General features: G+C 44.6%; 2 protein-coding genes across 4 annotated transcripts in view; one reads left to right on the top strand and one right to left on the bottom strand.

Annotated features, from left to right (window-relative positions):
* Positions 1-24,787, top strand: part of LOC307205051 (acylphosphatase-2-like) — a 35,389-nt gene that overhangs the window by 139 nt on the left and 10,463 nt on the right. Inside the window, exon 2 of one of the 2 annotated variants that reach the window (XM_079957329.1) lies at positions 7,616-7,736. The gene's annotated coding sequence lies outside the window, so the exon portion shown is untranslated. Of the gene's footprint in view, positions 1-7,615; positions 7,737-14,681; positions 14,831-24,787 lie in introns of those variants that run through there. The other variant, XM_079957330.1, reaches the window with a different exon arrangement.
* TOP6BL (TOP6B like initiator of meiotic double strand breaks) lies at positions 1,039-24,259 on the bottom strand. 2 transcript variants are annotated; one of them, XM_079956768.1, is made up of 16 exons: positions 23,850-24,259; positions 21,531-21,675; positions 20,365-20,418; positions 18,954-19,054; positions 17,228-17,311; positions 15,346-15,401; positions 13,475-13,546; positions 11,910-12,101; positions 8,361-8,509; positions 6,818-6,955; positions 5,351-5,472; positions 5,011-5,121; positions 4,013-4,111; positions 3,212-3,335; positions 1,770-2,038; positions 1,039-1,167 (listed from the first exon to the last, which is right to left on the bottom strand). In XM_079956768.1, exons 3-16 carry the CDS (start codon positions 20,372-20,374, stop codon positions 1,114-1,116), a joined length of 1,581 nt encoding a protein of 526 aa, XP_079812894.1. In that variant the 5' UTR covers positions 20,375-20,418; positions 21,531-21,675; positions 23,850-24,259; the 3' UTR covers positions 1,039-1,113. The 2 variants fall into 2 exon arrangements, with proteins under 2 accessions (XP_079812894.1, XP_079812893.1); XM_079956767.1 differs by lacking the exon at positions 23,850-24,259 and adding an exon at positions 23,593-23,702.

Genomic DNA, 24,787 nt, shown 5'->3' with positions numbered 1-24,787 from the left:
CGGGGCGGGGGCTCCACCCACCGCCCACTTCGCGGCTTGCAAGCGTTTCCCACGGCAAGCTCCACCCCCTCCCCACATTGCAGCGGTTTCACCGCGCTCTCTCCCCCCCCATCCCCGCTGCGAACAGACTGGTACCCCTCCCCCCCCCCACTTCATGCCCCAAGTAGATAAGCAGAATGGTTTCGTTTTCCAGTACTGTATTCATTCGCCCAACTTCTCTTCCTAGGAAGAGGGGAGCCACCATTTCTTTTTACTAATTGGAAGACAGTCAGCAGATGCACAATTGTAAGGAGAGCTTCACCTGCTGAATTTCTGTCTGTCATCCAGCTACGAAAAGCAGGAGCTCCCCTCACTTTTTGAAGAACAACAAGAAAGCTCCCCATAATTTTCTGTGTATTTCTTTTGAAACTTTCCTCCTAAACTCATGCCTCTTTGGTAAGGGCAAAAGTCCCCAAACTGTTTTGCTCTGCGCCTCCCCCTGTCTCTCAGAGCTTTCCTGCCCAGAATATCATTGCAAATTTCTCCACCCCACCCCTGTTCTTCTGGCAAATATGGAACCTGCCTTCACAAACTACATTCCTGCCCTGCACTTCTGGTAGTTGTATGCTCTTGTGTGAATGCTCTTTGACAATGCTTTCCCTCTGGACATGCCTGCCAATACAGTGGTACCTCAGGTTACATACGCTTCAGGTTACAGACTCTGATAACCCAGAAATAGTACCTCGGGTTAAGAACTTTGCTTCAGGATGAGAACAGAAATCGTGCTCCAGTGGCGCAGTGGTAGCAGGAGGCTCCATTAGCTAAAGTGGTGCTTCAGGTTAAGAACGGACCTCCGGAACGAATTAAGTACTTAACCCGAGGTACCACTGCAATTTTTCAGGATTCTGCACTCCAGTGAACTGGTTCTCTCTCCAAAATTAGGCAGGTGGGAGATTTCACTTTTCTTGGGTCCAGCAGTAGTGGTGGATATTTTATTTGCCAAGGTTATATATTTGCTCTCCAATTCAACTTGTAATAGAAGGGAAGTGAGACCATCAATGATTTCCCCCCTTTTATTGGCCTGCACAGAAATTTCAGAATGCAGAAATACAATGTCCTCAGGCTGCAACCATTTCAGGATGTCCACTTGGCCAAGTTTGAGACCTCTTGTTTCCAAAAGTGATCATCCTGTAATACAAAAGTGAAATCAAATAAGGACATCAGAGGGAAGACTATTTTCAGATTTACACAGAAGCCTGTCCTAATATTATGTTCATATTCAGAGTCCCTCTGAGTTCCCACACTCTGAAGTTAGCTGGGTGGTGGCCAGGGAGCTAGTATTGTTAAATGCAGGACCAGAGAGCCTTGCTTGGTGCTAGATAGCATGCCCTTTGATTCCCCATTGAAAGTGTTCTTGTTTTCCCAGCCTTTCCAGAATATTTTGTACATTTTTTACATTACATGTTAAAAACAGGTTTTGACAACTAAGAGTTGTTGAAACTGATTCCATTGAAGATCTGTATTTACCCAGTTTTGAAAAGTGGAAAGGGCCTCTCAAAATGCCTTGCAAACTAGCTGTGAATACTGCTTCTCCACACTTGGCCTTGTTTTGCAGATGGGTTGATAGAACTCACTGGTGCTCCTCTGACAACGTATTGGGCATCTTTGGCAATTAACCATATGACTAGTGGCACCTACTCCCTACACTGCTTTCTTTTGGTTATTAACTGGAACTGGGATGGGCCTTTTCATTCTGCTTTGGTTTCATGGTGCAATATTTCTTGACAAACCTGCCATAGATTTTCATTGCTTCGGATTTTCTTCACTGAAGGACCTGCAGACACCACCTGGCTTTTATCTTGGAGAGCACCACACCCAATTTTAGTTGGATATGAGAAGAAAGAGCTTGAAGAGGTGCCTGATTCTGCTAACAGACTCTTGTTCTTTTCCTTGCTTTTAGTCACCCCAGTGACATGTGGCTCTCCTGAATCCTCCATATGGATCTCCCTGCTTCCTTTTTGGCTCATTCCACCACAGTCTGAATTGACAAACAGAAATCCTGCAGAACATAAAACCAGGGCAGGACACCCTTGGTGTTCATGAAGCCACACACTCAAGTACAATTTGTGAACCACAAACATGTACAGGTGCAATCAACAATGCTGAAACAACACAAAAGCTTAGATCAACGAAACAGAACTACCATTATGCTTCTCTCATTCTTTAATTAATCTCATGTCACACACATGCAAAATTCACTTAGAGCATCTGGTGAGGGTCTGTTCTGGATTTCTTTGCCTTCTAAACCCAGATTTGCCTTCGCAACCTTCACAGTCCCTTTGCCTTAGATGGAATTGTTCTCTGTTGATTTTTCTACAGACTTGCTAGTGTTAGTTTAAATATTCTTACTATTTCTATGCTGCTTTTGAATTAACTTGTGATGGCTGTATTGCTGCTTCGAAGGTTCCTGGCAAGTCAAAAGTTGACTTAAAATTTTATTAATAAACGGGGGCCACCCACCAATGCCCTTTCTTCAACTGGATAATTTCTTACTTACATTGTAACCCAATAGCTTCATCTAGTGAAAGGTGAAGAAATGACTGTACAATCCACCTCAGCCACCCCAAGTACACCCAAATTATAAATACACCCTGGTCTCCACCAAGCATAGTCTGTTCCTAAGATAATCAGCTTCAACCCTGGCTTTCAGTTGTCTCATCTGGATGCCTTGGGAGCCAAAGTAAGGCAGGTGACTAGCTGATGGGATGTTTCTCACAGGTTTAATCAGGAGTCCAGATACCACATATAACAGAGCTCCATATAATTCAGACAGACAAGGAGACTAAAGGTTAATATTCCAGACCTTTGATCCCTTCAAAATCCTACTTCAAAAGGACCTGAAGACATTTCATTCTCAACATCACAAGAACCAGCTGGTGCTAGGACTGTGTTTTGAGCATTATATAATGTAATTACTGCTGAAAATAACTCACTAAACGAGCTGCAGATTGTTAAGGAGCCACTACTGATTTTTTGTGTGTGTCCAAGGCCTATAGGGAAACCTGCAGCAGCTTCGGGAGCGGCAGTGTCTCTCATCATCTAAACTCCAGGATCTCTGCCCTGCCTTTCTTTCTCTCTCTTAATTACATTAAGTACATCTGATAAAACAAACGCTTCAACAATGTACATTGGATCTCTGTCTTGACTTCATGCACACACTTTTCTGATGTACCTTTTCCTCCTTGCTCCAGCTGTGCAGAACTGAAGTTCGAGCCCAATAACCTCTGGTGAATGGTGGGTAAAGGAAGGTCTGCACTAAGCAACCCTACTCCTGCCTCATCATTTTTAGGCAATGGCTGCAAAAGAAGAAAGGGACACACAATAGATCATAGAGTCTTAAGAGTTGGAAGGGACCCAAGGGTCATCTAGTCCAACCCCCTGCAATGCAGGAATCTCAGCTAAAGCATCCATGACAGGTGGCCGTCCAACCTCTGCTTAAAAACCTCCAAGGAAGGAGAGTCAATAATGTAAGGGAGGTGTTAGATCAACAGTACTAGAACTCTCTCAGCAAATTCACTCTGCAGGCCTGACCTGAGAAGACATTTCATCTAGTCACATGTATCTTCATGAAATCAGTCACCATAGGAAGGACAAGTGAGGCTCAGACTGATTTGCCAAGCCCACTGTGAGTCCAGGGCTGAACTGAGAGCCCAATCCCATAAGCAGACATAGGCGCCCTCTATGCAGGGCCATGGGGGCCCAGGCACTCACAAATTTTCAATAAGCACACCCCAGGCACCCTCTGCCGTTGGGGGCAACGTGGTGCACTTGTCAGCAGTCATCGTTAAAAGGTATTTCTCCACAAAATGGGCTAGACTGAGGTCTGAGCTGGATTCTAGAATAGATATTTTCGTGAAAGATTAACTCTTTGTTGCTAGTAGTTGCAACCAGGACTGTTCTGAACAGAAGATGGATGGAGATATCACAAGGATCTAAGGATGGCCAGCAAACACACTTAAGCAGAGAAACTTGCCCTTCTGGCGTCACATGCACTGCTACATTTCCACTGTTTAAGAATGACTTTGTTGAAGGTATCTTTGATGGTCACTTGGAACTTCTGGGTATCTGCAACCTACAGATAATTAAATATAAACACAGGGAAAGAGAGAAACAGTTGTAGCTTTTACTCTCCATGAGAGAGGAAGTGAGCATGTCACTTTATTATTATTCATTAGATTTATATACTGCCCTTTATCAAAAGATCTCAGGGCAGTTCACAAGGTAAAATGGACTCACTTAAATGGAGTAATCTGGAAGCATGCTTAATTTAACTTTATTCATTTATTCATTACATTTATTTCCTACCTTTCCTCCCAGGAGCTCAAGGCAGTACAGTTTACATGATTTCCTCTACAACATGCCCCTCCCCCACCACACCATCTTATATTAACAACCCTGGGAAGGAGGTGAGGCTGATAGAGAGAGTGACTAGGCACAATGGGGATTTGTATCCAGGTCTCCCCAGTCAAGGAACAACACTGTAACCACTACACCAACCAGCTTCTCGTTGCCTTTGACGTGCTAACCACTTCTCCCTCTCCTCTGAGATTGTATTTTAACTCTGCTCAATATAGCTTGAACATGTGTTTGTTCAGTTCATCAGTTCACTTCCCTCTTCTTCCATATATGCCTTTCTAAAGTAAGTTCAAGGGATAAACCTTGAAAATCTCACTTCCTTATTCTACGCTTATTTGCACAGTTGTTACACCACCAATTCCAACTGCTCAGTGACATTTATTTTATTATGAATATACCGGCCGTCACCTTAGTTATAGGACAGTGTGTGGAAACAAAACAAGGACAAACTTAATAAGCTATATATTACAGATGATACAAAAACATAATAAAACAACAGTTCCACAAGGGGAAACTCATAAAATTCATCCAGACCACTCCCCCCCCCCAAAAAAAAAGCTTGGTGGAAGAGGCGCGTTGTAACGGTACCTGTAACATAAATCATTCTGGCCATACCTGCAAAGACTGGAGGCATTTCCTTCTGAACTCACTCTCAGTGCTGCTTGAAACTATACTTGAAATGGCATCTACCATGATGGGCAAAGACTGTGCCAGTTTCTGCTGTTCCTGTGAAGACCCAAGAGCATTGCATGGCATTTGGGTGTCTTACAGCCTATAAAAATCAGAGCAAGATTTCCCTGTCCTCAGTCCCGACTCACTGCCAGTACTGGAAATCATACCACTTCTCCAGAGACAGATCTGTGACAAGAATTTGAAGATCCCCTACTCTCTGCCCCATGCCCCTCACCACAACTCTTAACCTCAATGGTCCTTGTCTTCTGCAGTGAACTCTCACCTGGGATACTTTGTAATGCTGCTCCAGGATCCTATTGACCACTCCTTGGATGCAGCCTTTCACAGCTTGTTTGCTGCACAACAGGATAGGAGAGAGATGTGATAAGATCACTTGCCGGTCCCCTGCATCAAACAAAGAGTGAAAATGACAAAGGATTAAATCTAGGTAAAGGGCAGTGGACACCAAGTGGTCAAGCTGCAAATATTATATGCAAAATTAGTACAAGAGGAATGTACCAAAAGCTCAGAGATCACAGTAAGGTATGTTTTAAAGAAACAAATACACTTTTTGATATTATATAGACAAATTGACCTGACTGGCCCTCTAGAGAAGAACCAAGTAACACGATGTTAGATAGGGACCAACCTTTTACTCATGAGCTTTATACTGTTTGAATGTAGGAATACTTAGCAAATGAAAAGGTTGAAGTTTCTGGGGGGATGCAAGGGTATGCATACACCTAAACATTTTGTGAATTTAAGTTTGGCCTCATTGAGGGCAGTATTTCAATATGAGTAGGAAAATGTAAGGTAAAGGTAAAAGGACCCCTGACCATTAGGTCCAGTTGTGACTGACTCTGGGGTTGCGGTGGTCATCTTGCTTTATTGGCCGAGGGAACCGGCGTACAATGAGAGTACCCTTAAACATTTTTTTAGGGGGGAAAGCACTGCTCAGATCTGTCTCCACCCTCAGGTTCCTTGTGTTTATTAAAAATATAACTGTTAAGTGCTGTGCTTGATAAAAATAAGTCAGAAGAAGCTAAACTAGGCAGCTTTACCTAGCTGGAGCTGTTCCTCTCAGCAAATCCCCCAAAGCAGAAACTTTCATGGCAATGACAGTATCCTCCTCTTCTAATATGAAAGACTGCTTTTTTAAACCATGAAAAAACAAGTAGGGGATTACATGTTGAGAACTGCATAATGATGCATAGTAGGGAATCCAGAACAATTGATGAATATCTGTTCTAGGATCTGAGCATTTTAAGGACCAAAAGCCGTGGAAAGCTAAAAGAGTGCACACACTTGTTTTGGCTCTGCTTCTCCAATACCCTGGATTCTGAATCTGTGTGCATGCCCTTCTGCTCACAGCCAGTGTTGCAAATTGTTCTTTAACTGGGCAGTTATTTGAGGGAAATGGTCTCTAAACCACTTCCCCCCGCCCTGGCAATTTGCATTTTGTCTGCCGCCCTGGGCTCTTCAGAAAGAAGGGTAATGTATAAATAATAATAATTATTATTATTTGCTTTGTTTCTAGAGACAACAGCTGTGAGGCCCCACTAAATGTTCTAAAAACCACATCCGCACAGAATTTGTATTTTTAGTGTGGGGTAAACATGACCCTAAATCTCAGTTTAAATAATTCATCATCTCTGGCCAGTCTTCAGATGGCAGATCATTCCAAACCTCATATGGTACATTATTCTATTACACTCCCCAGAATAATGTAGAAATAAATAGCAGTGTGTACAGAAATTATAGACTGTCTCGTCATTAAACTGATCTGAGTAGCTGAGAAAGAGGAAGAGGAGTAGCGTTTGTTCCTGAGCATCTGAGTCCTGTTGGTGGCTGGTATGAAGCTTGTATCTGATATCAGGTTTTGCCGTATCTAAGAGACAGAACACATCACATGGCATATATAGATAGCACCAAGGATGAATGACTGTATCAAAGCAATTGGATGGTGTAAGGTAAACTAATTCCCCAGTATGTGCTTCACCCCAGTTTTTAAAATACCTATCTTTTTGTTTTGAAACTCTTTAGTTTAACACCCCTGCTGTGCAAGATGGCAGATTTGAAGGCACTTTGAGGGCAAATGAAGACATTCCACCTTTGTACTTATGTCTACCTGCATATAATGATTGTGCAAGAATTTTTTTAAAAATTATTTAGATTTGTATTGCAAAGCTATAAAAAAAATCAAGGAGGGCCAGCATCTCTTTTTAAAAGGAGGCTGGAGCTCAGGGCTATTTGACAAGCCCTCAAGTCCCGCCTCATCCCGGAATAGTCACATGTGCTAGTGAGGACAGATGTCAATATAGCCAAAGCCCAAGTGAATCATCAAGGCAGGTTTTTTTTAATGCTATCTGCAGGAGGGAAACCACCCTCCTGTCCCTCTATTTCTCTAACCTGTTCTATGTTTCAAGTTGTTTACAGTTTAAAGAAAGTGGCTGGCCTCTTATGGTCAAGCTGTATCACAAACCAGAAGTCAGTGGAAAGTTACTTCCTGCTGCAGCTGGCCACTGAATTTTTTTTACTCTGCCTCCAGGAGGACTTAACCCTTGCCTCTGTGCTCCACTCCTCCACTGACCAAGAAGCAGTGTGTTCAGTTTGAATGCAGAAGACACAGATTCCAACCTCAAGCTGTGAAGCTCAGTGGATGGCCTTAGGTGAGCCACTCATTTCTCTCACCCATACCTAGAGACCTAACTACATGTTATATTGGTCGCATGCTTCCTTGCATGGTCCCTAGTTTCCCCACCACCAAATGTGTTGTTGCATGAGTTTTCACCAAGCATGAATGCTTGTTCAGTCAAGTGTGATTATCCCTCAGGGTCCATTCCAGCTCTACAATTCTATTATTCCCAAATACTGTCCAATCACGCTTTTCCGTGCAAATATCCATATGTTCTTCCTAAACCAGTGATGATATCCTATCAACCTTCTGCTTAATTTCTTTCATTCTAGCCAAATAATCCCTCCTTCTCTCTTGCATTTCATTAAAAACAACAACTTGCATTGGCTATTTCTGTTCACCAGATACCACCAGAACATTTTTCTTTTCTTACTTGTTACTTCTATGCATGAGTTGCTGGCAACCCTAAGTTACAGAGTTCTTGAGAGGGTAAATAGGAAAGTTGTTATTTGCACTGAAAATATAATATACAAAATATTTCTGCTTTCAGTCCCAGGCGTTCATGAGATTCCCCAGAGAAGTTACATGGATAGCATATATTTTTCATGTTCACACTGGGCACAGGTAGTTGTGCAAGTGACAAATATATCATCTTTACCTTCTTCCCAATGGGGATCTGAATTCAGTGTTGCCTGATAGCCATATTTCTCCCATGCTATTAGACATGAAGGATCTTTAAAAAAAGAACATGATGCTTCCTTTGTGGAGAACAATACAGGCAGACCTGCTGGGTCATAAAGAAAGATATATTACTAGCTAAGGAAAAAATAAGCAAATGAATGGTGGTATTATTACAGTACATGGGCGTAGCCCAGATTTTTGTTGTGGGAGGCAGGACTTGGTTAGGGCGGGCAGGACTTTTGTTGCAGGGGGTGTGGGGAGGGCAGAACCAACATGATTGGTCAGTTAGTTAAGTATTTTTATTGTTTTACTTCATGGGGGGGCAGCTACACCTATGTTACATTAGACCTGCAAACAGTGAACCTTACTCCACATTAATAATAATAATAATAATAATAATAATAATAATAATAATAAATGTTATTTATATCCCGCCCTCCCCAGCCGAAGCTGGGCTCAGGGCGGCTAACAACACTAAAACAGTGCAACATTATAAAAACATTATAAAAATTAATTAAAATCAAAATTGATGGCAACCATAAACTAAAGTTTTGTAAAGATTGCCAAAGGAGGGAGTCAGGCTGCGCCCTGACCAAAGGCCTGGTGGAACAGCTCTGTCTTGCAGGCCCTGCGGAAAGATGTCAAGTCCTGCAGGGCCCTTGACTCTTGTGACAGAGCGTTCCACCAGGTTGGAGCCACAGCCGAAAAAGCCCTGGCTCTAGTTGAGGCCAGCCTAACCTCTCTGTGGCCTGGGACCTTCAAGATGTTTTTATTTGAAGACCGTAAGTTCCTCTGTGGGGCATACCAGGAGAGGCGGTCCCATAGGTACGAGGGTCCTAGGCCGCATAGGGCTTTGAAGGTTAAAACCAGCACCTTAAACCTGATCCTGTACTCCACTGGGAGCCAGTGCAGCTGGTATAGCACCGGATGAATGTGATCTCGCAGCGAAGACCCCGTAAGGAGTCTCGCTGCGGCATTCTGCACCCGCTGGAGTTTCTGGGTCAGTCTCAAGGGCAGTCCCACGTAGAGCGAGTTACAATAATCCAGTCTGGAGGTGACCGTCACGTGGATCACAGTGGCTAGGTCAGGGCGAGAGAGGTAAGGAGCCAACTGCTTAGCTTGACGGAGATGAAAAAATGCTGCCTTTGTTATAGCTGCAATCTGCGCCTCCATGGAGAGGGAGGTATCGAAGATTACACCCAAACTCTTAACGGACGGTGAGGGCACTAATTGCACCCCCGCAAGAGATGGGAGTTGCCCCCCTCAATCCCATATCGTCCCGTCCCAGCCAGAGGACCTCTGTCTTCGAAGGATTTAACTTCAACCGGCTCCCACATAACCATCCAGCCACAGCTTCCAAGCATCTGATCAGTGTGTCTGGGGCCAAGTCAGGATGGCCATCCATCAACAGATAGAGTTGGGTGTCATCAGCATACTGATGGCAGCCCAGCCCAAAACTCCGGACAAGCTGGGCAAGGGGGCGCATAAAGATGTTAAAAAGCATCGGGGAGAGTATCGCACCCTGGGGCACTCCACACTCCAAGGAGTGGCGGGATGACAATTCCCCCCCAAGCGCCACCCTCGGTCCCCGACCAGAGAGAAACGAGCGCAGCCATTGAAGGACTGTGCCCTGGATCCCCACGTCAGCAAGGCGGTGGTCCAGGAGTTTGTGATCGACCATGTTGAAGGCTGCTGACAGGTCTAGAAGAATCAGCAGCCCCGACCCGCCTCAATCCAGCTGCCTGCGGAGATCATCTGTTAGGGCGACCAGAGCCGTCTCGGTCCCATGACCAGCGCGGAAGCCGGACTGGAATGGATCCAGAGCCGATGTTTCATCCAGAAACCTACCAAGCTGTTCAGCAACCGCTCTCTTAATCACCTTACCCAGGAATGGAAGATTCGAAACCGGGCGGTAATTGAATAGATCTAAGGGATCTAATGATGTTTTCTTTAAAAGCGGGTGCACCACTGCCTCCTTCAGTTCCCCAGGGAATGTCCCGGTGCCAAGGGACAAATTGATGATATCCCCCAGGGGGGCCCGCACCTCGTCTGGACACGCTCTAATCAGCCAGGACGGGCATGGGTCGAGAGGACAAGTGGTGGGCTTTCCAGCTCGGAGGAGTCTGTCCACATCTGGGGATATCCGGTCAAAGTGGTCCAATACTGGACCCGAGGACAGTCGAGGGGCCTCCAGTTCCTTTATTGTATCCAAATTGGCAGGGAGGTCATGGCAGAGCAACAGGACCTTCTCCGCAAAAAAAGCTCGCAAATGCCTCACAGCTGTGTGTCAAATTGTTATTTAAATTTGGCTGTCCTTCGAGGGACGTTAAAGACCGAATTATACTAAATAATTGCACCGGGCGAGAGCTAGCGGATGCAATGGAGGCCGAGAAGTAGGACTTCTTAGCGGCCTTCACTGCCATCTCGTAGGTTTTCATAAAAACCCTATAAGATGTTCTTGAAGCTCCGTCACGGGCACCCCGCCATACTCACTCTAGCCGTCTGAGGTCCCGCTTCATTTTCCGGAGCTCCTCGGTAAACCAGGGAGCCCGGTTTCTGCGGGGTCGCAGAGGGCGCTTAGGTGCAATCTCATTGATGGCTGCCAGGAGCTGGGTATTCCAGCCCTCAACAAGCTCAGTCAATGAGTCGCCAGGGGGAGAAAGGTCCCGCAAGGCTTGACGGAATCTATCAGGGTCCATCAGCCTCTGCGGGTGAGCCCAAATCAGCTCGCCACCTAAGCAGGGGGGGGTGGAACGTCAATCCTGGCTTTCAGAGCGTAGTGATCAGACCATGGCACCTTCATCGAAGGAAACATGATCACATCTATACCGACGCCAAAGATCAGATCCAGCGTGTGGCCTGCTTGATGTGTGGGGCCTGAAACAAACTGGGAGAGCCCTAGTGTCGCCATGGAAGACACCAGGTCCAGAGCCTGTGAGGAGGGAGTGGCATCAGCATGGATGTTGAAGTCCCCCAATACCAATAGGTTAGGGAACTCCAAGGCCCAGCCGGCCACCGCCTCCAGCAGGCCTGACAGGGTGGCTGCTGGTGCGCTAGGTGGCCGGTACACCAGCCAGACAGCCAAGCTCACCTCGGAGCCCCAAACTAGGCCAACACATTCAATGCCGGGGATCGATGGCAATGGTAGAGCCCTGAAAGAACAATCTTCCCGGATTAATAATGCCACCCCTCCCCCCCGGCCCACAGTCCGCGACTGGTGGAGGACGGAGAAACCCGGGGGCGCCATCTCTCATAAGGTAACAGTATCCCCTTCGCGCACCCAGGTCTCCGTCACACAAGCCAGATCGACCCCCTGCGAGATGAAGAAATCTCGCAGGGTGGCGGTTTTGTTGCCTATAGACCTGGCATTGCACAACACCAGCGACAGAGATGAGTAATTCTTGCTCACCCTACCCTCATCTCTCGGGATGGGGCGCAGATTGGAAGGGGTACGAGCATATCCGTATCTCAATCCCCTTCAAGATTCACTTTGACCTTCCACTCACTGATCACAGCAAAGGATACAGAGACAGCAGCTATTTGTGCTGGCTTCTTAGGGTATGGTTTCTGGCAGGGACACAGGGAGACAACAGGCATGAGCCTTAGCTCTCCACTGAAGCCTCTTTCAGCTACCTCATCTGGAATTAAGAGGCAAATTGGCTCACCAGTCATGGGGTGGATTTTGTCACAAGATGAAGGCACATCCCTGGCTGCTGACCTGGTCATACACACAAAAGAAAGGGACAAAGGGGTTTAGGAAGAAAACAAGGAAATAGCAGGAGGAAGGCAAGACTGGCCATGGGCTAAACCAGCTTTCTCCAACCTAGTGTCCCTCAGGTGTTTTGGACTGCAACTCCCATCAGCCCCAGCCAACATGGAGGGCACCAGCTTGAGGAAGGCAGGGCTAAACCATCGTGTTTTCAGGCCACATCTGACATCCACCTGCAGCTAACAGACCTGTACTGCGTTGACAGTTCAGATACTTTTGTATCAATCAGCACTCTATTAGGTTTGTCACATCTGTGAGCTAAACAAATTCAAATTATGCAACCAGGGGAAAAACCCCACATTTTGTGACTGGTTATAATTTGCTCAAGTTACACAGACTCACATAAATTTCATTAGAACACTGTAATTTATTTTTGAGCAAACATACATGGGATTGCATAGCACCTTCTTTTTGTCACAGGCTAAGTTGTACACACACACCACTTTGTGTAGCAAAGCATGGTGAAAATCTCTTACAGTCAATAAGACAAGTGTAGCCTGCAACAAAATGTTGCAGTGTATCTTGTTTTCTAATGGGAAGCCTTTTGTTTAGGGTTTCAAGCCATCCAGCCTGCCTTGGCACCCTCCCCCACAATTATCCACTCAGAGTCCCTTAATTTTCCATGGCCACCTGGAGGGCATCTGAAGACATATTTAGGGGGTTGTGGGTATGTGGCACTGTCTCATAGGTGCCTATGGCAGGTCCCACTTGGCAGCTAGCTTTGGTTTTTCTAAGGTGCTTGTTTCACAAAAGCCAGGGATCCTTACTACACAACCAGCTCTCCGCACCCATGTCCACCAGGTGGCTACACAGACTGCTTATGAGATAAGGTGTTCTCTTCTACTTCTTTTTTAAAAAAACATCTCAGCCAGTATTTTTGCAAGCAAATAACTGAGGTGCCTAAAGCAGGGCTTTGTGACCAGAAGATTAAGGAGATGAAACAAATATTCTGGCGCCCAGACTCCTTCACCCTGCAGCAGCATTGCTTAACCCTCTCAATGTCTGGCATTCATCCTAAATTCAAATTCGGCCAGCAATGGAAACTTACTAAGGTCACCTACAACAGTGCTCTAGCAGAGTTCCCGTAAGCTGACACGCGGCTTGTACAAAAGAACTTCCAGTCCATTGTGCCCAAAATCTTTTGGCTCCAGTTTTGTAAAACAGGAAGAATAACAGTTCTGCCCCCTTTTAATCTTTTCATCATGCCTCGTACAATCCCAAACATTCCACTAGTGTCCCTGAATCCCATCTCCTTTATTAGTGCTCAACAGTAACTGCTAACTTAGTGCCTGCAGTACAGACCCCTTCCTCCAACTCCTCACCTCACAAAGTGATTCCCTTCACTCAGTAGTCTTGTCCCACCTGGCAAACATGTGGCAGCTCCCCTCTCTGTGCTAGCAGCAGAAGGAATATATATTTTGAACAATCACAGCATTTGTTTTGTTTTGTTTTATCATGAAACAGAACACCAATAAAAATAAATAAACAAGACCCCTTCTACACCCTTTCCTTAGCAACCAATGCTCACAATTTTCAATTAGCACTGCACACATTCTAAAAGGAGCAACACAGAATATGCTGCAGCATGACAAAGTTTTATGACTGGGCCAGTCAATTTTCAAGAACTTTAAGGCACTTGAACTTTAAGGATAATAGCTTGGACCTGGACACCATATCCATCTTTTGAAGGGGAAAGAGAGAGACAAATGGAGATAAATAATATAAATAAGTGGGACCTACAACATGTCACAGAATAGAGTGCTACCATTTAGGGCACTGAAAAATGAAACAGCAGCAGCGGATTTGCTTTGGGTTTTGCTTTGCTTTTCAGATTCTCCCAGGATTGGGAAGTTCATTAGCTTTCAGTTATAGAGAGTGCAATATAATTATGTTTAGAGTCCTCTGATAGTTTCAGGACCTTTAACATACAAATTACACTGGGGTGTATATGCTTACAACTTCACTGCTGATAGCCACTTGCCAAAAGTGAATAACAACTCCTCCCTGAAAAGGAGCTAACTAAATGCACTACTGAAAACACTCTGACCTGCAGACAAGACATAGAAAAATCCAGAAGTATCTGTAAAATGTGGATTCTGCAGTTTTTTCTTATGGATGGATTTTTCCATCCATCTCCCCCCCCCCCGCCCCACTTTTTACCAGAAAAATGAGATTGGGCTTTAGAGCTGCAAGACTGGCTATGTACATATTGTTGCCTTAAAATGTTGCTAGGTCATTCTTTTTCTCAATTCAGATCAAAGCTGGTATGGAGCAAAAACATAAAAATGCAGTATTCTTAAGAAATGACAGGATAGTTACGGATTGTGGCTAACATTGTGTGCACACTTCACAAACCAGCAGCAGGTGCACAATGGATGCAGAGTAAACAGGAGTGCGCACACAGCCTTAATGTTAAATAAGAGCCTGTTCAGCCTAACACAGGCCACACTGCCAAGTGCCAAATCATTGGCAACTTATTCAGGGCAGTTAAATTTCAGACTCTTCTGAAGCCATTGAAAGGAGAACAGGACATCCTTTGTTCTTGGCACACACTGAGTAGGAACTGACAGCAAAGCCACCAGGACAGACCTGCCTGCAGAATTCAACACGGGCAATTCTGCAGACCAAATGAGATTGATAGAAACTTTCACAATCTCTCCTGTACTCAAGGAAAACCTGTAAGTACGTTGGCCCTAAAATGTTTAGTTTAGAAACCATATATACATTTGAGATTGAAGTGTGCCTGTAGGCTTTTGAAGTGACAACAAAAGACAATAAAGACATCTAGGTTTAGCAGTTTGGACTGCTGATGAAAGAAAGCCCCAAGTACCTCAGGATACATGTTTGGGTTGCAACCCTGAGCAGGAGCTGCCCTGCTAGCAGGTAAAGGATGCGATATTGTTTTTATTTTGGGGGAGGTGGAAGTTCAGGTCCCTTGTAGTATCATACAATGATTATGCTATACAGGGTCATGGTTAACTCAGTCATGGATAGCAGGTGTTTCAGGTATCTCCCACACCGATAGAGAAAAGGCATGCCTCAGCTCTCTTGTTGCCAGGCCAGGGGCTGGGTTCTTTCCCCGCCTTTTCAGCAGGCGTGATAACTATTGTTTCATGTCAACTGGCAGAACAACTGAACCTTATAAACCTTTTACAGCTATCAATATTACTTTGTGGTGGAAACATTTACTCACTTATAAGTCTCAGCAGAGATTGAGCCGTTCACTTTTACACAATAATGAAATTTTACCTACGGAGCAGAGCAGTAGAGAATTCAAATTAGACTCAAAACAGCAAAGAAACATAGGAAGTGGCTTTCTATCAAGACAGACAATGGGTCCATCTAAGCTCAGTTTTGCCTCTTGTGTCATCTGGGGGGGGGGGGCAGGGAAGATCTGCATCCTGATGTGTGCTAGGATGGAGAAGTGCTGAGAGACTGCAGTGCCCATGGTAAGCCAGGCAAAAAGCAGAATGTTTTAGTAAAGAAGGAGTGAAAATTAATAAGGAATATGGGGGCTGTGATGGAAGTTCATAAGAAACAAGGGGAAATGAATAAGTGGTGACAAATAATACAAATAATTTGTAATGGCAAGAAATACTGGCTTCTACCATGCCCAACCTTTGCACTTCACCCACCCACTTTTGCACTTCAGCCATGGACACTTTGACATGTGGCCCCAGAGCGTTTGCCACCTGTCAATCCCTGGAAAATGTTAACCATCCCTCATCTACACTGTCTGGCAGTAGCTCTCCAAGGTCTCAGACAGGAGCCTTTCCCAGCCCCACCAGAAGATGGCAGGGGCTGAACTTGGGAACTTTTGCATGCATACAGCCTTTGCCTGTAAGACTGGGTAAGAAGAGATGGGATCCCCACAGTAATCAATATATTTGTAGCTATAACTAAGTACAGGTGAGCCATACGAAACACAAAGTAATTTTACATCCTGCAGTATAACCTACGTCCAAGAGTTTAATCTGAAAATGTTGGCAAGTATCCCCCCCCCCCCCGCCTTTCCTGCAGCATAGTGGGTGGGCTGAAGGCAGAATACCTCTCAGAAAGTGCTATGTTAGTCCTCAATCCTGACACTGGGAGGCATGGCTTCTGAGTTGGAGATATGGCTTCCATGAGGTTCTCATCCCCAACAATCTCTACTTTTACAGAACACACTTAGGCTGGTGCACATTTGTTTTCAGTGTCTTGTTGGTGTGTTGACTGGGGGCTGGGAGTAATACTGAAGTACTAGCTATGTCTCCCCTTCCTGCCTGTTCTTTTGTCAATCAAACTACAGCCCTCATATATTCCAGTTAACTTTGCACCTGTGCTTACTGGCATGCTATCATTAAGCAATCACTCCTCAAGAAATGCAGAGTAAACTTTGCATGAAACCCAGAGTAAACAATAGGTTTACATGCAGACAATGGCTGTGTGCATGCCTAGTTCTGTCCACTTCACGCCCTAGCTCTGCCAGCAACCAATGAAGCATGGCAGATGTGGCAGGCACTAAACCCATTTAATCTCATTCCCTTTTAAATACCTTTAGACACAATGTGTGTACACACCAAGCCCCATGTCGGCATTCTTCATATTGTATAAGAACTGCAAAATATTCATTTCCTCCCTTGTATGAAAATAAAATGAATAAAATCAAGTCAAACAGCATCGGGGGGGGGGATCCTAGCACACGGGTAGGCAAACTAAGGCCTGGGGGCCAGATCCGGCCCAATTGCCTTTAAATCCGGCCTGCGGACGGTCTGGAAATCAATGTGTGTTTTCACATGAATAGAATGTGCATCTCTGAGTTATTTGTGGGGCATAGGAATTCATTCATTTCCCCCAAAAAAATATAGTCCGGCCCCCCACAACGTCTGAGGGACAGTGGACCGGCTCCCTGCTAAAAAAGTTTGCTAGCACCTGGACTGCTTCAAAGGTCAAGAATGAGAACTATCCTCTTATTCAGCTCCTTGAACATCTTCCTAGCCCCTCAACGTAGCACCCCTGTTTTCAATCAACTAGTCCTGAGGAGGCTTCAGATGGAATGATATTCTACAAAACCAAACGCAGAAGTGGAATCTTACTGTTGTGTGTGTAAGGCTGATCCGGTGGATGAATTGCTTCAATGCCAAACAGTCCTCCTCGATAGCTCCAGATTTCTCATCAAGCTGAAAAGCCACAAGATGCACCATGTTAAGAGCCCCTTTCCAAAAACTTTGCCTTAAAGCTGTATTTTATTCCGTAAGCTGCCAAAGATCTCAATTTATTTCACGTCACCGCTTTGCGTGGCCATCAAATCCTCAGTTTCAATTTAGAGACTGAAAACACTGGTGAGGGAAAGGAGAGGGCATGCAATTCTTTCTTTGTTACTGTAAAGCACTTTAAGCCAACCAGGACCTGTGAAGTGCAGCACTTTATATTTCAAACAAACAAGACTCCCGTTTCCTCTTACTGTCTGTTTTTTGAAATGTGGGAACCAATAAATTTTTAATACATCTGTTTGCTCATGGCACAACCCACTCCCTTACATAAGAGAGACCGTGCAAGGGGATTTTTTTCACTCACCAGTTCAAATTGGAATCTAGGTCCTTGAACCTGTCATTATGCTGTAAAGAAGAATCAGGCCACTGACTTTAACCTTGGGGATAGTTGTACCAGAAGAACTAATGTGCTTTACATTTATGGTGGTGGTGCAGGAATAACTCCCTGCCTCCCAGCAGTTTTCTGTGGATTTTAGGCATCTATATAACCCATTTTACTGTACATATGTTCTAGAAAACACTGTGACAGCAACGGCAGTTTTGGAGGTTTCAGTTTTGTAGGGCAGATAAGTAGGGCTGGTCTACAAAGCTATCCCACCTAAACATCTCTCTGAAGAGAAGGCAAGAGGCCAAGATACAGTACATGAAAAAGGGACAGCTGCAGATTGCCACCCTCTCACAGTTGTGAAGACTGGCACCATAAAAGCCAGAGGCTTTTGGAGATGTGAGTTCAGAGGCCCAAGACTCTTAGAAATGAAAACATGGACTTAGACTATGGTTGTTAAAAAAAACAAAACAAAACAGTTAACATTACCTCTAGTTTGGCCCTCAGTCCTCTGCAGGAACAGAGGTAACATATTTATTTGCAAGCAACTATTTGTAAAAAAAACTAGAGGCAACTTTCAAGTTCAGGCAGTTGCAAAAAAAAAGACACCCCCCCCCCCAAAAAAGAACTAGCAAATCCTCCTGGGGCTTGATCTTATAGCAAAGAGCTATGAAGCTTTCATTGTTACATGGAAAGATATAACACCTTGCTCTTAGATGCAGTTGCAGTACATTTCTAACCAGAGGCCTCACAGGAAATCTAATTGAAATATTGCAGTCCAGATCTTATAGGGCATCAGTGTTTGAGGAAAAGCAGCAGGAGGGATTTTAGAGAGATTTATAGCTAGCAAAACTGCAGACAGGCCAATATGTCCTCATAATTGTTCACAGGGCTGGCATCGATATGTCCAATGCCATCGCATGGGTTCTCCTCATTGTGTACACATTCCCATTTACACTGCATCTAGTGTGCTCCAACTGCTAGTTTGGGAAGAAGTGAACACAAGTCATTAGCCACAATCCATATCTTTCCTGCAGTTTCTAATGAAATACTGCATTTTGATGTGTTTTTCCCCATCCTGTTTTGATCCAAATTGAGAAAAAGAACAACCCAGCTGTGTATTAAGGTGGTAATATGTGCACAGCCTAAGATATCATCCAGGCTCTGCAGGATAATTTGCACCAGGTTTGAGAATTAAGGGCCAAGTCCACAAAAGAGTCTAACCTCAAAGGAGAGTTGAAAAGGCATGATGTCTATACATTCATGGGGACACCCCCTTCCACTCAAGGCTTTGCTCTGGCATAAAGGCAGCAAATCTTTCATTTCTGCAGGAAGGAAAATTACTAATGTAAGACAAACATTGTTAAGGCCAGCAAATAAATCCTGTTCTCTGGATGAAACTATGGTTAGAAGACATGGAACAGAGGTGTGTATGTAGCTGTCCACAATACATCTTCCTTACAATGACTTGGGGATCGTGCAGACCTTTTAATGTTGGTTCCAGGTGCTGGCTAACAGGAACCCAGCATTAACAGTGAATAAGGCTGGTACTGGTTTTTCCCTTAATGGTGCTTAAGGAATAGGGAGATGACACTACAGTATATTTGGGAAGATTTAGTGACCAGTGGTCAGTCTGCTGTCCAGGAGCTAACTGGTGGTGGGTAATTTCAAAGCCCCCCCCCCTCTCTTCTTTTCGCTCTTTGACCAGGTAATCTTTCAAACCAAGGTCTGCCCTTTACAGAAGACTATCTGGCTTACAAAGTAGAACACATAGCCACCCAAAAAAGATGGAGCACACATTCACACAGTTGGCTTCTTAATTATGCTTAAAAGGAAGCCAGCATTATGTCTGGACCAGCAAGCGCTGAGTGAATTTGCAATATTAGGACTCAGGAGGGAATCCCTATGTCCGACTGATCGCTTATAGCAATCTGTGGCTTTGCTCACTTGCCGGAAGCATCCCAAGTTAGTGTTCTGTGGGTGGTGGTCAGGATTGTATGGGTCAAGGGAGGGGAGGTGGGTGGTCCTGTCTTTGGGCATATGAGGATTGAACTAAGTGGCCTTTTTTAGTCTCTTCCAACTCTGGCTCTAAAATGAAACTAGCAAGGTTTATATTTAGGACAGCTTTACCATATTTTATTAGTGTGAAGGAGGAGACACAGATAAATCTCAGGGGAACACTGCTGTTCTTGCTGCGCAGAAACTGTGAAATTACCTGGCACCAACTAACTTCATTATGGGAAGAAAAGCAACTAGGCATTAAAACTCTCCCACACTGATGTTAGCATAGCATGTGAACAATTTCCTACCTAAGGCCATGGTTATATTATGTGGAGTAAGGTAGGACAGGCCTGAACTGATTCCACACGGCTCAACTCGTGATTCCCCTCACCCCGTTTCAGACAAATCATGCCCCACTGTAGTCTTCTAAAAACAGTAGATGTCAAAAAAGGTAAGAGATTGCCCCTGCCTCCCCCTGCCATAAATTCAAGCACTGCCTGGGCCTTCTAAAGCTACCTGTAACTTAGGACATTATTATGGGATGCAAGCCTTAAGCCTGAGCTGTCTCCAAGATCAGGAAATCTACAGCCACAATCTGGAACCTTCAGACATTGGTAACTGAAAGGCTATTTACCTCTACACATCTGATCACTGAGAAGTTTGTAGCAGAAGTCACCTTTTGCTGAAACTGCAAGGAACAAACAAGGGACAACTTTTATTTACTGTATTTTATTTCAGATTTCTGTTAAGTTCTATGAATAATGACACATCAAAATACAGCTTCCAGACATGCAGTCCATTGCACCAAAACCACCAAATAGTCTTGTGGCACCTTAAAGACTAACTCGTTTTTATTATGCCATATAACCTTTTGTGGATGAGAGCTCTCTTCATCTGATGCATGGAGTGTGATCAGGTGTCAAGGGGAAAAGACAAAAGTCAGAGTTAAATGGCAGCGGAATGCAAAAAGTAAGGTCTGTGACAACTCAGTTACAGCATAAATGTATGTAAAATCTGCTTCACGACAGCAGTAATAGGCGATTCAAGACTGGTTGTAGCATGAGGGAGAGTGAATACCTCAAGTGGTAAGTGCTGGGAGGACAGGACTATGTGTGCCAAGTGGCCTGCCTTGCACCTCTTAAGCTAGCTTCCTGCCTACATGTACAGTGGTACCTGGGGTTAAGAACTTAATTCGTTCTGGAGGTCCGTTCTTAACCTGAAACTGTTCTTAACCTGAGGTACCACATTAGCTAATGGGGCTTCCCACTGCCATCACGCTGCCACCGCACAATTTCTGTTCTTATCCTGAAGCAAAGTTCTTAATCCGAGGTACTATTTCTGGGTTAGTGGAGTCTGTAACCTGACGCGTCTGTAACCTGAAGCATCTGTAACCCGAGGTACCACTGTACAGTGAACAATGCAGACCTGTAGCCAGTGTTCTAGTAAGATTTAACTGCCAATCAAGTCAGCTTTTTTGTATGAAATAGGAGGGAGTGACTTTTTGTCCTTTGCTCCAAGCAGCAAAATGTATTGGGCTGGCACTGTGATGAAAACACAAATCAGTTTAACCTTGCTGAGTAAAATGACAGTACAATGGGAAAGCTGGAAACAGTCATCCAAACTATTGGTAGTCATGCAGAGGGCAAGAGGGCCTGAAAATGGTTGTCCGGGTGGGTGGGTTATTCCTAGTTGGTAAATATGAGCGCATTATCAAGTTCCACCTGCCTTCTTTTTTTACCCCTCTGTAAAATATAGACATTGTAAGAGTCCTTCTGAAGGCACCATTTAAACTATACTCACTAGTAGTAGTACAGTGGGAATGATGCACACGCTGGAAAGAATCTTCAATGTCCACCGAAACTACAAGTATCCGTTCTAATGTGGAAAATCCCTCTGACTGTTTTTCCTTTGCATACCGAAGGCGAACAAATAGATATTCTAGAATCTGAAATTGTAAAGAGCCTTGTGAAACATGCAATGAAACATGTAATCATATACACAAATTCTGTCCTGAAAGAAGAGTGTGGACACACACTATCCTGTTCTACTAATTTGAGCACTGGCAGGATTGAAACCACCACCTGGAAATGGGATGGTCTGGTGTCATGCCCTAAAAGATTCAAAGGGATTACAGGCAATTCTGGGTCCAAGGCGGCATTCAGTTTCTCTTACTGCTACCACACAATTCTAGAATACCAGTGTTACTCAAAGCTTTTCTTTCGTCCCAAGGATTGTGGTATGATTTTTTTACCGTGTCTATTTTGAATTTCCAATCAGGGTTCTTTCTCTAAAAGGTTTGAAAATCAGAAATAACTATAAGGAGGTTTTATTTTAGGATAGAGGTCTCATCCAGACGAGTTCTATATAAAGGTTATCAGTCATAGAAATAAATATCTGCTACTGGGTTTTTTTTTTCTACTTTTGCTTCCTGAAACTGAATGGATCAGGCGCTCTTAATCCAGGAGTAAATTCTGAAATCTTGGCTGGGGAATCACAGCAAACCTGGAGGGAGAAAGTCCTTTGGAAGAAAACAGCTTGCAACAACAAATGTTGTCTGTCCTAGGGGAAGAAAATGTTTGGGGAAAACACTGGCAAAGTATACTGAATAGCAAAGCCTTTCTCCTCCAGCAGCCCTAGATTCTGTAATCCCTGGCAGCAAGGTAAAAAGTGGATTAGAATGTATCAGACAGTACCACTGCCAGCATCATTATCTCTTCACAGAGTTTTTCCCTCAGGTGGGAGGTTTCCAAAATGCCTTGCATCAACTGAATGCCTTTGATTTGGCCCCTAATGTTTCTCTACATGATATACAAAAACCCTAGCTTTATTTTGACCATTGAAGATTTTGCTCAACAGAAGGTTCCTTCAACCTGAAAGCCACAAGGCCCTGAGCAATATACATGTGTTCTCAGTGGCCACTAGAGGGTAGAATAAGAGCATGTACATCAATTAAGCATAGAGGCTATAATATATAATGCTGACTCTGGGCCATGTTGCTTCACAGGTCAGATAAAAAGAAATTGTATTCAGATGCAATTATTGTAGTCTCCCCCACTAAAAGATGCTGTTCAGATTATCTGTTTTGGTCTTCAGCACTAGAACACTTTGGCCATGTAGGTTATACTACCCAGACTTTACAGAAAGGGAAATTGAGACATTAAATGAAGCTAAAGTTAAATCCAAGCCCTTCTTTGGAGGGGGTCATGTGCTTTAAATGTGCACCAGATAAGCTTTAAATGAATGATGTGGATTTCAGCTAGAAATTTAGGGAAATTGATAGTTTCCATTGTTATTTAGTCCTGGTGCCTATCCATGTAGTATATCCCTGAAACGATGTGATGTTCTCTTTTCTTTTTCTACCTCATAGATGTGTGGGGAAAGCCCATTATGTAAATTTCAACAAACAAGGAAAACCCCTGACCCCAAACTTCTACCCCCTTCTTCCACAGTTCTTTCCTCTACCTTCCCTCCCAGGAGTTGACCTCAACAATTTAGGTCAACTTGTTGCTCCCAATGTTGTTATCCCCTTGCCACCTTTTCTTCGTACCTCAGGCCAGGCCTCCCATTCCCCACCCCCCACCCCAACACCACCTCACAACTACAAGCCCACCTGCTCCTCCTTGGTTCCCAGCACCCTCAACAACCTCCCCATCCTCATCCACACACATTTTGAGGCGGTGTTTGTGATACTTATTATAGTTGTGAGCTATGAGGGGGTTGATTAGAGAGTATGTGTGCGTTAAAATTAGCCCCCTCATAGCTCACTACTGTCAACCCCCCCCTTCTTTTTTCACTTGAATCCATCACACATTTCAACCACATGAAACGCCTTCCCGCCCCATCCCAGGGGGCGCGCGCTCACCGTGCGAGTTGCCAACGCCACGTCCCCCATGGCTAGGCGCGCGGCCGTCTCTTTTCCCGCGCAAAATTGGACACCATTCCCCCCGCCCCCCTCGCGGACAGGAAAGCGCGTCCCCGGCTCCTCCCTCTTTCAGTCAAGAGTCAGACCCGTTCCGTCCCCCTCTTCAAATCCCATTTCTTCCTTCCCACACACCCATCCTCCTCCTCCTCCCGGTACAATAACGATGATGATAGTAATGATGATTAATCTTTACTGACCCTTCACGTCCACTCGCTTTCAACCCTCACTATGCCTGTAACTATATCGACCAGTCCTTCGATATTGCTAAGTTTAGATGACACGCCGCGGTTATAATTACAGTATCTCCATTTTATGTCTCAGGAACATTTCCCCCCGCCCCCCACTCCAGCAACACACTTTTAATTCCACCTCTAGCCTTATATTATTATTTATTGAATTTATATACTGCCCTATACACAGAGGTCTCTGGGCGGTTCAAAGAACAAAATCAAAATGTTGTTGCTGTTGTTTAGTCGTGTCCGACTCTTCGTGACCCCATGGACCAGAGCACGCTAGGCACTCCTGTCTTCCACTGCCTCCCACAGTTTGGTCAAACGCATGCTGGTAAAAACCATAAAATATATAATCAAAATAAAAACAACAACCCAATAACACATCACCAAAAAACCCCCCACGTTTTAAAAGGACTAGGATGTCAATCCAATCAACCAAAAGCCTGGTTAAAAGGGACTTCAACAGATATCCCCCCCACCCCTCCTATCTTTAAAGACGCTTTGTCCTCAAAAGAATTGACTGACACCCCCACCCAGGAGCTCATCAGATCCAGCAATCTCAGTAACACCCACTCCAGATTGATTGATTGATTGTTTGTTTGATTGCATTTATATCCCACCTTTCTCTCCAAGGAGCTCGAGGCATCCTACCTGGTTCCCCTCAATTAAGCCCCACAACAGCCCTTTGAGGTAGGTTAGGCTGAGACCGAGCGACTGGCCCAAGCTCACCCTGTAAACTTCATGGCCAAGTGGGGATTTGAACTGCAGTCTCTCTTGGGTCCAAGTCCAGCATTTTAACCTCTGCACCAGCGGGCTGTCTTCCTATATACAATTTCCAGATTGCTGGGTCTGTGCTCATCGAAGCTGCCCTCTGTCTCCCCTAGTACACAGCCACTTTTATC

The sequence above is a fragment of the Podarcis cretensis genome (genome assembly GCF_951804945.1).
Source record: "Podarcis cretensis genome assembly, chromosome: 16".
Taxonomy (NCBI): Eukaryota; Metazoa; Chordata; class Lepidosauria; order Squamata; family Lacertidae; genus Podarcis; species Podarcis cretensis.
This window is presented reverse-complemented; position numbering and strand designations above follow the sequence as displayed.

Coding starts and splice junctions, on each gene's coding strand:
- TOP6BL (XM_079956767.1), bottom strand. CDS start 23,622: ATGGGGGACGTGGCGTTGGCAACTCGCACG. Junction 4,112..5,010: donor AATGCCTCCAGTCTTTGCAG/GTATGGCCAGAA, acceptor AATTATCTGTAG/GTTGCAGATACCCAGAAGTT. Junction 2,039..3,211: donor GCTGGAGCAAGGAGGAAAAG/GTACATCAGAAA, acceptor TATGTTCTGCAG/GATTTCTGTTTGTCAATTCA.